This window comes from Ischnura elegans, chromosome 3 (genome assembly GCF_921293095.1).
Source record: "Ischnura elegans chromosome 3, ioIscEleg1.1, whole genome shotgun sequence".
NCBI classification, from domain to species: domain Eukaryota; kingdom Metazoa; phylum Arthropoda; class Insecta; order Odonata; family Coenagrionidae; genus Ischnura; species Ischnura elegans.
In genome coordinates this window covers 6,573,280-6,586,967 of record NC_060248.1, presented here as the reverse complement: position 1 = coordinate 6,586,967, position 13,688 = coordinate 6,573,280, and the positions used below count along the sequence as shown (strand labels likewise).

The window sequence follows — 13,688 nt, the reverse complement described above, 5'->3', positions numbered from 1 at the left end:
TTTGGACTAACGAGAAAATTTTCCATTCAATGATACTAACTAGCATGATGAACAAATTTCATGCATGTTCGCCATTGTGGAGAAACGCGTCAAATGCGTCTTCACTGTAAACAAAACGCGATCGGTCGTTAGGGAAGAAGGGACGCGTCAGACTATCGAATCATCGTGTTTCTTTCATCACCGAACGTAAGATGGGGCGATTACATTTATAGCCTCTCTTCATCTCTCTCTCTCGTCGTTGTGAATAGTCACGCGCCATCATATCGACTCGCGGCGGCCTCTTAAGCCACGAGTATTACAACAGAGAGATTGCCCACTTTACCAATGGATGGCGCTGTAAAAAGCACACCTCTTTCACATAATACCACGATCGCGTGATCGATTTATGAACGGATCACTCCGACGAACGACACAATCTTTTTCGATCGCTCGCGTGCGAAGTCGTTCCGTGATCGATTGCGATCGACGGCGCGGCGGTCGTCGATAATTGCGGTCACTCGCATTCGAAGTGAGCGTCGGTCATTCGTGATCGATATGTGAGTAGGTTCCCAGCCGTAAGTATCTTGGCGAATTGCATTGCTTTCCAGTATTCCGACGTTTGCTGTGACGCGGCTATGTCACGGTTGCAAGAGTGTCCCATTTAGGAGGTCAATCCGTTCAATTCCTCATTTCGGAAGAATGGATGAAGACCCACGTGAGCCGACTCACAAAAATTGTCCTCCTCGTGTAAATAGCGTACGAGTGATATACTGCAGGATCAATAAAAAACCTTCAACTTGTGTCAACAATGAGAGAAGATCGAGATAAGCGATAAGGATTGCGTGATATGGATCGATATATTCAGGTGAACATCAGCGCCGTGGCCAAAGCAGTGCAGTGTTTCGATACAGACAGACAGAGAAGCAGCCAAAATGACGAACAACGTATTTGCGAGGGTTGCCGCCAGAGGAATGGCGTTGCTGGTGGTTCTCAGCGGTGAGTCCAACGCGAGATATTGCATTATAATTATAAGAATGCAAAAGAAAAGTAATTTTTTAAATAAGCAAAGTTTTTATTGCGAACTGAAAAGAATACTATAAATAATCTTTGAGTCTGGCCCTTAATAAATATTTATAATAATTCATAAACAACACAATAATTATTATAATAAATAATAAATGCATATACAACGATAAACGTTGTACGCATGTTCCACTATAGCACTCAATTCATACTTAACATCATAACGTAATGAAACTACGAAATACTGTGAACTACAATTAATGAATTACATTTTAATTGACGTTAAATATAAATTTAATATTATAGTGGAACATGCACCCAAAGTTTATTTCAGCACGTGAATAATAATATATTGAGAGACTGTTAGGCTCATTGGAATTTTACTGTATTCTTTTTAGTTCGCGATGAAAAAGGTTTTTTATAAAAATTTATTTTTATTTTGTATTATTATTTTATTTTTTAGATATATATGAAATATACTTTTACTCTCAAATTTCTTTCTTGAAACTTAGTAAAACAACATGAATGAAGGACTTTTATGTAACTCTTTAAGTTGTTCATATTTATCTAGTCTCAACTGCCTAAAATGGAGTCATTGAGAAGAAAAATCGATTTTTGATAGTCAAATTTCGGCAAGAGTAGAATCCCTCTTGAATAATAAATGTCTGGAGAATTACATATTATTTATGATTTCAGCTGCCTAATTTAGATAGAAGTCAGCGAAATGCATGCGGTAATATAGTTTTACTAAGTTATAATTTCGAAATTAAAGAGAATATCAAGATTAAAAGGATTATAACAACAAATTTTTCAGCGTGTAATTGTTTATATGTAAACAAATAAGGAAGAATTTGACTAATAAAATATTGCATGGTAAATATGAAAAATTTCGGTGAGGCTAGAAAGGCTCTTGAATATCTAGAGAAATACGCATTACTTACATTCACCTGCTTAATTTGGATAGTGCCAAGCGAAATGTATGTACGCTAGTTTGGTTTCACTAATTGAAAGTTAAAATTGCGAAAAAAAGCTAATATCGAGTTTATAATGACTAAAACCACAAATATTTCAGTGTGGAATTGTTTATTCGTGCACTAGCCAGGGAGAATGACTTTTCAAAAAATTAATTGTAAATTTCCTCCCCTAAATGTTTCCTCTTTTTAGTTTACCTCTTTCTCCAGTAATTTTTTGTCCAATTGATTTTTCGATGAACTTTAATGAAAACAATTCTTTTGTTATGACAATAATTCTCGTTCCTGTAAATGAAGGCAGCGCTGCCATCGGAATTTGGTGGCCATTTTTCGAACTAATCTCAATATTTAATTTTACGTTCCTGATTCGCTGAGAAGACAGCCCATTGGCTGGGAGCTTAGAAGAACGTATAAAAGAAAACTCCGGTGCGGTGCGGTGCGGAAATTCTGAATAACAATCGAGATACAGTAACAATCATAATAAAAGTGTTAGAATATTGAATTGTCTCCTGTTTATGAGTTATTCTGAAAGTTCAGATTGATAGATAACCGGAAAGAAGGAGGGGGAAGGCAGGGGGACGGCCTCAGCCGTCTGTTGCGCCGCGTCGCGCGAGCCGCATCGCTTAGCGCCACTCTTGGCGCCAGGATCCGCGGGCCGCAAAGCCTGACTGTTGGAAGATACGCAAAAACCGTCGAAATTTTAGCCCTACGAGTCATAACATACCCTGATTACCCTAATTTTGACAGTTTTCGCGAAATCGTGTGACAAATAGAGAGTGGTGGTATTTAGGCGCCTCTCGCTAACTAATTATTTAAAATATTTCGAATTTTTTTGCCTATCCATGTATACCCGAGGGTCATCGAAATCCGATTGACGATTTTGAAATTTAAAAAAATGTTTTTTTTGGGACCGCCTAATGGACCAGCGAAGTCTTAGCTCTGGCAATCATAATTATTTTCAGAGTTTGATTCCAAGAGCTATTGATCGAATAGCCGGTGTCCCCGTTGACATTTTTATTTTCCAGTCTTATTTCTATCGCTTCTTTAGTTAAACGATCCCAAAATTGGTTGGATCGCCATGAAACCTAGGGTTCAGCCCACGTTGTTTTAACGTCTTCACTCAGCCTAAGCTCGACTCTAGCGGTTTTTCCCGGTTGACCAAGTCGGAAATGCCTCTGATGCTCTTTGAGATGAGTAGATATAGTTCGCCCAGTCTCCCCCACGTAGACATCGCCACACTCACAAGGGATTTTATAAACTCCAGGATTCGCAAGGCCAATCGGATCTTTTACACAAGCGAGGCGGTCTCTTAAACTCGGCATAGGTCGATGGATGGTTTCGATGTTATACAAACCTCCTCAAAAACCGTAGAAATTTTTCCCGATATCGTGGAAACATAGGGCTGTCGGTTTTGGTTGGTCCACCTTTAAATCCGATCTTTGTTCAGTTTCAGAGGACATTTCGAAGATCAAAGAGATCACCGTAACCATTCTGGCGGATGGTATTCTTGCGATGGTCCGATTCCGTAGGGAGACACTCAACGTCGGAAATTTCTCTCGCACGATGTATCAGAGTGGAAAGGATAGCTCCGTGTAAAATATGGGTGATGGCGATTAATAAGGCCATTGCGGGTAGCACAGATCCGAATGTGTGGGTTTCCGGTAGACACTGTTACTCAGTTTGCCATTTTCTTTTCGATGGACGAAGACTTCGATGGTCCTATCCAGCATTCCTATTATTTCTCTCTACCTCCATAGTGAAATCGATGCTCGGATTCATATGCAACTGCTATGAGAGTGATTTTAAGACGAATATTTTAAAATTATGCAACGACCGCCGCGAAGATTTTGACTCTAGAGAGCAGTTGCAAATTTTAAAAATTATTGAGAGCCAGGACAACACTCTCATTAACAAATATCTTCACCCATCCTTTTCTCCTATTCTGGCGTCATTTTAAAAATTCATCTCCTCCTCCGTGAAGTAACTAGGTTACGATAATAAGATAAATGCATAATAATTAACGCCTAATAATGATAGCTACTCATCGAAACTTTGGTCACGTCATGTTTAAAAAAAAGTATTGGTATAAGTGAAATTTAACTATCCAAGAAACCTTAAAATGGAATAACACGCAGTTAAGAATGGGTTCGTGAATTTCGGATGCTGATGTTTCGCTGTGCGTGAAAATTCGGTGCCTCTGAGTTGTCTCTATCGGCTCTTCTCATTTTTCCGCTGCTACGCTAAAACTTTTGCCTTATATTTCTTCTCCTTTATTGGTATTAACGGTTAGTATTGAAAGAACAAGGAGATGGCACTTTTCCACAGGATTATTTTTGAAAGTAGGTACTACGTGTTACGAACATCAAGTCATAATCAAGTTTTAACGGGTTTTTAATTTCTTTATTTCGTGTCTGCGTGCTCTGCAATTGGAGATTTGTCACGTGGCGGCGCAAACGTTAAAGAGAAGACGCGCTGCTAATTTTTTGCGTAAGTGGTACCTCCGGCGCTTGCCGATGGAACTTCCGTAAAATCGATTTCATGTCCTAGTGAGCGACATGATCGGCGGTTGTTCATCTACTTCCACGCACTACCTCGCAAGCCGCCACAATAGGTGTAGGCAGGGGCGGATCCAGGATTTCTTTCTGGGAGGGGCACAAGCAAGGCCGTATCCAGGATTTTGTTCAGGGGGGGGCACAAGGATATCTCGTAATACAAAACGAACGAAATGATAATGGGACCGTATTAAAAATCTAGCATATTTTTAGGGTCTGGGGGGGGCACGTGCCCCCGTGCCCCCCCCCTGGATCCGCCTATGGGTGTAGGGCGGGGGGTGTTAGGACAGCAGCCGATTTCAATTAGAAAGGAAATACTCCAACTAATTCCCGCCTAGCATTTATTGAAGTCTTTTAATGTTCGGGGGAAAAACGAATTGAAAATATAAACGCAGAAGTGAATCGTAATGCTAATTGGAGGATAAATAAAAGCGGGGTATTTTGACGATCGACTTGTATGCAGTAATTTGAGTCGTCATGCGATTCGATCATTTTGAACGAATCGATTATGAACGACTCACATCTATGATAATCAGTCCCTGTTAATATCTCTCTCTCTCTCTCTCTCTCTCTCTCTCTCTCTCTCTCTCTCTCTCTCTCTCCCTCTGTATGCAGTGATGGTTGCGGTGTCCTCGTCAGAAGCCGCTCCACAGACGACGGGCGAGAGGTGTCGGCCCATGTGTCCGCTCCTCTACGCGCCCATCTGCGCCTCCGACGGCGCCGGCACAAAGTCGTTCGACAACCAGTGCCTGCTCGAAGTGCACAACTGCCAAATGAGGAACGCCGGTGCGTATAAGCGTACTATAACCCACTACGGACGCCCTTGCCAATGTCCCGTTCATATTACGATTGTCTTAGCGACCTTCCTGACGATAGTTGGCAGAACTAGCTGTGTGAATGCATGTTTGGACAATAGTACCTACACGTAGTTCCGAAGGAAGCCACTTTACGATGGTTAGGCGCTGCGAAACCGGAAGAGGAAGCGACAAAGAAAGACGAAAAGTTCGTGAAGCTGCCATCGGTCTATTTTTTTCATGGAGTTGTCCAAGAACGGAAGAATATGGGCGGAAGAAGAATTATACGTTAAATACACGTTGAACACGGTAATATCTAAACCCCTCATACCTTAACAGCCTTGCCAACAGTCAATTTCTCGTTCGCTTTAGATTTCAGCACTGGAGGGCAGCACAGGTTTTAACCATTGTTGTTTGAATGCACGATAGTTTAAACGATTGCTGGAACAATCGTAATCTGAACGAGGCACAACAGGCGTGTGGCTGGCGGGAGGACAATGATGAACAAATTGGGGCCTAGTGGGCTTCCTTGAGGAAAAAATTAAATACAACTTTTCGTAATATCTCCTTCTTATTACATTCCTATGTTCGCAAAGCAGTTCTACGCATATCGCCATCATTAGGTCAATTAAATTCTCATCATCAGTCAACTAAGGTGTCGTGAGATCGGTTATACGCAGCTCTCCATTCCTCTCTCCTATCCGATCGCCTTTTCATAGCGACGTATTTCTTCTCTTTTACTTCTGTAATAGCCCGACCTATGTGAGTTATTCGAGGCCGTCCCTAGCCATTCTTCCCTTCCACCTGTCCTTCAACGATTGTCTTCATCAGACCATCATGACTCAAAATGTGGCCAACTAAGTGGTCCCGTCTTCTGCGTAAGGTTTTTAGGAGGCTTCTCTTTTCTCCCTCTCTTCTTAGCACTTCCTCGTTACATACACGGTCGATCCATTTCATCTTCATCATTCTTCGGCAGCACCACATTTCGAATGCTTCCACTCTTAACTTCTCTGCTGCTGTCAACGTCCAAGCCTCGCTCTCATAGAGAAACATGCTCCATATGTAGCATCTGATGAATCGTTTCCTTACTTCTATGCTTGGACTCTCAGTAGTAAGATGATTCTTCTGTTCGTAGAATGCCCTCTTTGACTGTGCTATTAAACTATTTCTTTCTTGGTTCTTTGGTTATTCGGCTTCCCACTAAGGGCTGTATTTCACAGCGTCACTTAAGTATTGATTCTGACTCACACTCGACTCCGTTGCCACGGTGACATCACAAGAACCCTCTCGAGTGATAAGAAGAGTGCAAATTCAAAGTGATTCGCCAAATTCCAAGAACTCCACCACCACTCCCGTATTTTTGAAATGAAGTTTCTCTCGAATAAAATATTTCCACGCGTGATGTTTTGCTCCAGAAATGTTAGTTTTCGATGAAGAAGGTACCACGAGTGACCAGAGTTTATATTACTTTATTATTTATAACTGGTCTAGCAGCTTAAGATGGTGAAAAGTGCCCCAGATATTTTGAAAAATAAAAAATATACAGTTAATGTGCATCCAAAATTATGTGTTTCCCCAAAATTTCAGGCCTTAACAATGGACAATAACCCCAAAAAAAATTGAAACACGATTTTTAGTTTTTTAGCCATATCTCCAGTTTTTTTTAAAATCAAGAAAATGATTTTACAATTGAAAGTGAAATTTTCAAAATTGCATTAAAATTTTTAAGAAACAATGGACACGCCGAAAAAATATATTGTTACCCCTACCCTAAAGTAAAATCCTAATTTTTTTAGATTTTTAAAATTGGTGAAACGAAAAACACGAATAACTGCTTTGCGCCATATGCATCTATGTACTCCAGGAGGATATTTGCTTTGATTGTTGAGAGCAACGATTGTTGATCAGTTTCTAATATTATTGATGAAGGGTAAACATTAACATAAACAATGCCTATCACACTTAGATTATTCGTAATTATTGTTCATTAGCATACTGTTAAGCCTTATAACCTTCCTTCGGGGGCAATGGATCTGACAAGCTCAGAGGAAGTGGTTTTACACTTTTCTTGCCAATAGGTGTCATAGACGCTTTATACTATTAATAGCTGTTTGCTTTGACACGCTATATGCAGCCTTTCGCTTTTCGCATTAATGCCGACAGATCAGTAGCGGATTATTTAGCATAATCAAGCAGAATAATGATAAAATAAAGCGATATGAAAGCATTATTGGATATATATGCGGCGCAAAGCTCCGGCTCAGCCGAGTGCCATACCAGGGGAGGAATGGGAAACTTACTAGTATCTAATAGACCTGATGAAGACGACTTCATTTAATTCATTCAGTTCCACCACGGCTCGCATGATACCCTTAAACTTTCTCGAGGGTCACCAAGTGTAACTTTTTCAAAAAGTTTTCTCGGGTGGTCCACCGAATCATTTCGTCCATTTGGGCTTCCCGTCCTGTCGTAGGACCCGATAAACCGTCTTGTTGTAGAATAAGTCAGGAATGCGCTAAAACTTACTTCACTCGTTACTTTAACTACAACAGAGTTAATTCCACCAGAACTGCCACAAACAAAGTATTCCCCTCGATAGTTTGAGATTATATCGTGACTTACAGATGCTAGCCTTCACGTGATGCGTTTAAGTTAACTCAATCCACGGCATGTGCCTACACCAGATCAGTTGGTCGTCCTGCGCAGGAAATGCGCCGTCGTGAATTCGCTCGATTTGGTTCTCGTCCCAGCGCACGCGTGGACGTTGTTAAGAAGCTCCGATGACGGGATTTCAAAGTCTTCACGAATTCCAAATAGATGCCAGCGACGTCATAAAATAAGCGTATGTCACTGCTGAATCGGAATATGAGGTAATTAATTATAAAGTACGAACAAAAAAGGGTCCGCTCACGCTTCCATGCGAAACACCGAATGTCATTTTAACTACGACAGAACTAATTCCGCCCAATACTAATTTTTGCTTACAATCAGTCAGTATTCAATTTTACAATGTACTAAATATTTCTGATTGAAAATATAAAATGTCTTTTTGTAGGTCAATCCATGAAAAGGCTTTTAGATTGTTTGCGGTGCTAAAAATTTAGTGCGTGGACTTTGTATCACGCGAGTCGGCCATGTTCGGAGGGCCCGGACGTTTTCAGCCCGACTTCAAATGCTCCCACAGTGCATAGCGACCATGCATGGCGACCACTACTCCATTGTTTCCAGTTCAGACCAATGGGGACATTGGTGCATATGTTACCAAGACCATCGGTGTATATGTTTGCGCACGTGCAATATCGACATCACGTGCGTGATAGAAATGACAGTCGTGTCAAATAACTCAGTCAGCCTATCTGTGTTACTCTTCGAAAGCGGGCGGTCTTAAGGAAAGATTGATATCTAAAAATGGAATGCAACCGTCTGTAGCGCATTCACTGATAAAAGCACATGACTCGCTCATCTCGATAATGATCGATTGTAAAACGCTGACCAAATCAATGAACTCCATGGAAACAATGGAAACTCGGAACCGGGTCATATTTGATTGGTAGACTAATGACCTGCACATTGGCCAATCATGCTACACCAGATACAATGCCTTCATTTGCCGAAGCAGTACACATCCGCAAACAATACCTTTAAATACAGATAACTGCTTTCTTCCATAGATTTTAGGTCTATTAATTAGTCCCGAAGCCTCAGCTGAGGAATATTCACAGATCTCAATCTTTTGCGCTCTCGTCCCCTGCGAATCTGACGGACCGTTATTTTCGAATTCGAAGCGCGGACCAACGGACGGCGTTTGTTCCCTCTCAGTAGTGCCAACACTGCCATACTGCACTTAATGCACATCTTAGTAATAGATGGGTGCTTTAAAAGTAGTTTACTTGATCAAAAGTGGTCATTTTAGGGCATAAAAACTACGAATGTTTATGAAATACTCCGCAAATACGAGTAAACGAACAATTAACTTCGAAAATTTTTACATTTTATACTCATGTAAACTAATAGAGGAAATACATAAAAATCTATCTTTTTTACCAGTAATTATTGTTGAGGAATGCAAAGTATGAGCTTGGTCATTGTTGGGATTGATTATTTTGTAAAAAAATTGAAAACGTTTACGCATGGTTATCATCTTAAGAGTTGGCACAATGCCCGTAGTTCTCTTTCGCGATCTTCGATAGAAGCTGTAATAAAAATCGTGACGAAGAGGTTCGTAATCTATAATTGATCAATTATGAATGTCTTTCATGGTCATCTTATATAACTAAGACATGTGAAGTCATTATTTCCTCTAATTCCTCTCTTCCTAAAGAAGCAATTAGTTTCGACTTGAATTATTCCCCTTGTTGACTATGCTGATGCTGCCTTCTAGACATATCAACTGTCATACTGCCAACTAAACTTCAACGCTCCTTCCACGCCTGCCTTGCGTCCATATTTAATTTACATATATTACATCACACTGCCAATTAAATTAACAATCTCCGATGGTGAAAACCTAGTTCACCACGCCTGCTGCTTAAAGCCTTATCAATCAAATTTTGCAAACGAATACACCAGCATATCTCAGTGACGAATTTCAAATGTGAACTTAGTAGAGCACAAGGCTTGAAGACGAGGGGAAATTAAAATCTCATTATACCTCACCACCGAACAGCGGAAACGAGGATCCAAGGCGGGGCTGCACTGCTGAGGGCCGGGTCTTTTAAGTCCGAGGATTTAAATTTTTTCTTTCCAGGTACTCTATTTAGCATTGATAACTTTCATAAAAAATAAAGGGGATATTCTCTACAGTAATTTACAATAAGGACTAATTTTACTACCCTCAGCATTTCATCACATTTTTTCACACCTTTTTTCACTGGGAAAATGCGACTTCGTTCAATTATGCATTTTTTTTGTTTTTTTAAACACATACTTCGGTCTCACGTATGTGCTACTATGACTCCATTTAATTTCAAGAATGACTTGACTTTGTATTCCTCTGCAAATACTTATTGTATGATGAGGGGTTATACGGAAGATTCTCTTGGGGGTTAGAGGGTTTCTAGTCCCAATATCGATCAATAAAGACATATTATTATTATTAATTTAATGCAGACGTTTGGATGCTAGCCTCGGATTTTGACTACTGCGCAGCCACCATGCGCACTCTACTGTTTACATTATAATCCTTTTAAAGTTCGAGTGCTCGAACAATGACAAAGCAATCAGAGGATATCTTGATGTGTGTAATCAGTGCGTGAAGCCTCTTAAATAAATGCAAGGAGATCGTCCAAGTGGATAAGTAAAGGCCGAAGACTCGATGCACTGTGAAGATAGGAAATTGTCGTGACATTGGACGGAGGAGGCAACACCCTAACGAACGATCACACAGTCACGGGAATCACACTCAAGCGCACCGCCCAATGACGTATTCCACGCCCCCTTCCACTCCCAACTCATCCAAACAGAATAAATACAGTCCAGAAACTGACAACATCGCAATGCACTTGAGAATGGCACAAGGGCTGAAACGTAAGGGTACGCAGTACAAATTTTGACCTCTTATTTTCGCTAAATAAGCATCTCCTTCCTCTAACATAATAGATATATCTGGCGTGCCTCAGTTTTTTTCACTAGAATAATGTTTCAATAACTGATTTCATGCAATTTCTGCGGTACATATAAATAACGAAACATCAGGCATGCATTCTACACAATTCAAATATTCAATTTAATTTCATTCGATTCGAAAGTGTGGAGGAGCTTCGTGCATTCGGAATGCCCGCCACTCACTGTGATTGTGGATTCAGGTCTCGAGAGCGCATGCGCGCCTACGCGTGGTGTGTGGAAAATTGATCCTAAACGCCATTTGACAGGGCGTCGAGTTGGACAAATGGATTAAAGGCTCAAGGGGAGTCCTTAAGGGATACAACACACCGGGGCCGGGAACCAAGTCGGAGACTTATACGCCCAATCACCCGGGGAGAGGGAGGAGAGGAAGGAAAAAGGAAAGAGGCGCCGCCGCGATAGGAGCCCGACGACGCCTCTGGGGTAGGGAAAGGATTGGAAGGGATGGGAAGGGGAAAAACACCTCAACGCTATAGATGCGAAGAGGGCCCAACTAAACCATGGAAAGCAACTTGTCTTGGCACAATCATGTGCCAGACATCAGCAATGAGGTTAATATGCGTCTTCACTCATCTAAAAATTCACAAACACCTCTTGTATGTACGTAAGCAACTTATCTTCTCACGCATTTTCCCTCGCTTTGACTATTGCTGCCTTGTGTACCGTGATGTTAGGTACTATTGGGCTTCATGTTAAGCCAGAACGTGTACTGTATATGAGTGTACGGATTATCTTTATCCTCAATAAAGATGACCAAATTCACCCCAATTTTACCAGGCTCACATGGCTGAACAGGGGCGCAGCCAGGAATTACGGCTGGGGGGAGGGTTTAGGTGCAACTAATGCCGGGGTGTGTGGAGTTATGGAATATATTAATAAATTGCGAAATTTTAAGATAAGCGGTGTAAAATGGTGAGCTTTACGGCTTTCTGAGGGATATTTTATTTATCCTTACACTATTCTATTGGTAATATCAATACAGTTAAGTAAAATGGGTAAAACTTAAATATTTCTCTGAGCTCGGGGGGGGGGGTTTAACCCCTAAACCCCCCCCCCTCGCTGCGTCACTGTGGCTGAAAGCCGAAACTAGAAGAAATTTTTTGCTTGGTTCATATATGTTTGCCTTTTTCAAAATCAGCTACCAGGCTACCTGCTGTTTCCTACTGAGGAAAACATGGCTAATATTACCACTCAGTTGACACCTGAGTATTTAATTCATCACCTGCTATTCACCAAAAATATTTCTTTGTTCCTGAGGCGAGGTTGTGGAATAGTAGTATTCCTACTGATATTAATAAAAAAACAGCCCAGTATTTATTTTTTCAAAGAAAGATTTTTAGTATCCATTCAACCATGACGGGTCTTAATTTAACAAGAATGCAAAACCTCATTGGAGAATTGTTGTTATTGTTGATAATGATAGAACTACTATGAGAAGCAACGTGTTATCGAGCTCAAATATATATGCGCATTGTTGCATGTTGTTAGTGGACGAGGACGTCGAAATATAATCAATTCATAATCTATTCTAAATTAAAACGCAATAGCTTTATTGTTGCTTCTTTTATGAGTGTAAACTTACGAATGGCACCTTCTTCTTACGTTGCAGGCAAGCCGACGCTGACCGTGGTTGCCAACGGACCCTGCCAGTAAACAAACGCACCAATGAAGAGAGGCGCAGAAGCGTTGGACGGAACAAGAACCCAAATCGTCACCTGCGATGGTTTTCATCGTATTTCAGGAACATTGCCAATTCATATTTAATTTTTTTAATTTCACCATTCTCATTGAATTTAACTGTGTTATTATTATAAATAAAATATACAACAATATGATTATTTTATTCAACAGACTAATATGAGTTTTTTTAGCAAAAAATATTTTTGAGTTATTCGCAATTGAAAAGTTACACTTCATTTCGGAAAAACACGTTTAAAAAAGGTTTTGCACGAATAAAAAAACTATCTAAGGAGTGTAATGAAAGAATGTGGCTTATTATAGACGAAGGGAAATGCTTTTTGAGGGTTGAAAGGAATACTTAAAGCGAGCGGGAAATGGGACTAAGGTCACTTCTTTTTTGTCGAACACTCGAATCGATATATCCGACGTCAAACGGCAGAAAAAGGATTAAGATCACGGTTTAATTACAGCAAAGTGTTTTTAATGCTTGAAAACGCCCTTCAAATTAGTACGGATAAAAGTCGATTTGAGTAACATAGTTGGATGAATTAGAATAAAGTTAGGTAGAGCTTCAAAGAATTCAGTGCTATATTCTATACAATTCTTCTACTTCAGGAACTATTCTATACACTATATTCAATATTGTAAATTTTTGTTTCTATTGAATTACTGCAGAAGGTGTGGTATTAATTTTTACGCGCTGAATTTCGAAAAAAAATCAATGAGGGCAATTTGTGCAAAATTTGTTCAACTTTGAGGCCAAGTAATTTGTTAAAAAAAAATACCAATGAAAAACGGTTTGCATAAAAAATTCTGCAACTACCCACCTTCCATTGGATCAGGTATCTCATTGTATTGGCATTATCTCGGTGTGGTAAAAGGCAATCATTTAGAATTCAATTCCCATCTTGACAATATATAACGCAAAGAATGAGTTTCCTCGTTGAAAGAGAGAGGCTCTTCGATGGAGATGACGTCACTCCATTTGCCCCAATTCCGATCCATTCAAATCCTCGTTATATCGCGCCCTCGACGGCGCACGAATGTCGCAAGAAAGAGCGAATTCA

The 13,688-nt window shown here is 40.3% G+C and overlaps 1 protein-coding gene across 1 annotated transcript; it reads left to right on the top strand.

Annotated features, from left to right (window-relative positions):
- The first annotated feature begins 859 nt into the window (after positions 1-859).
- Positions 860-12,676, top strand: LOC124154945 (extracellular protease inhibitor 10-like). Its single transcript, XM_046528709.1, has 3 exons — positions 860-975; positions 5,141-5,311; positions 12,551-12,676. Exons 1-3 carry the CDS (start codon positions 912-914, stop codon positions 12,592-12,594), a joined length of 279 nt encoding a protein of 92 aa, XP_046384665.1. The 5' UTR covers positions 860-911; the 3' UTR covers positions 12,595-12,676.
- Positions 12,677-13,688: the final 1,012 nt, after the last annotated feature.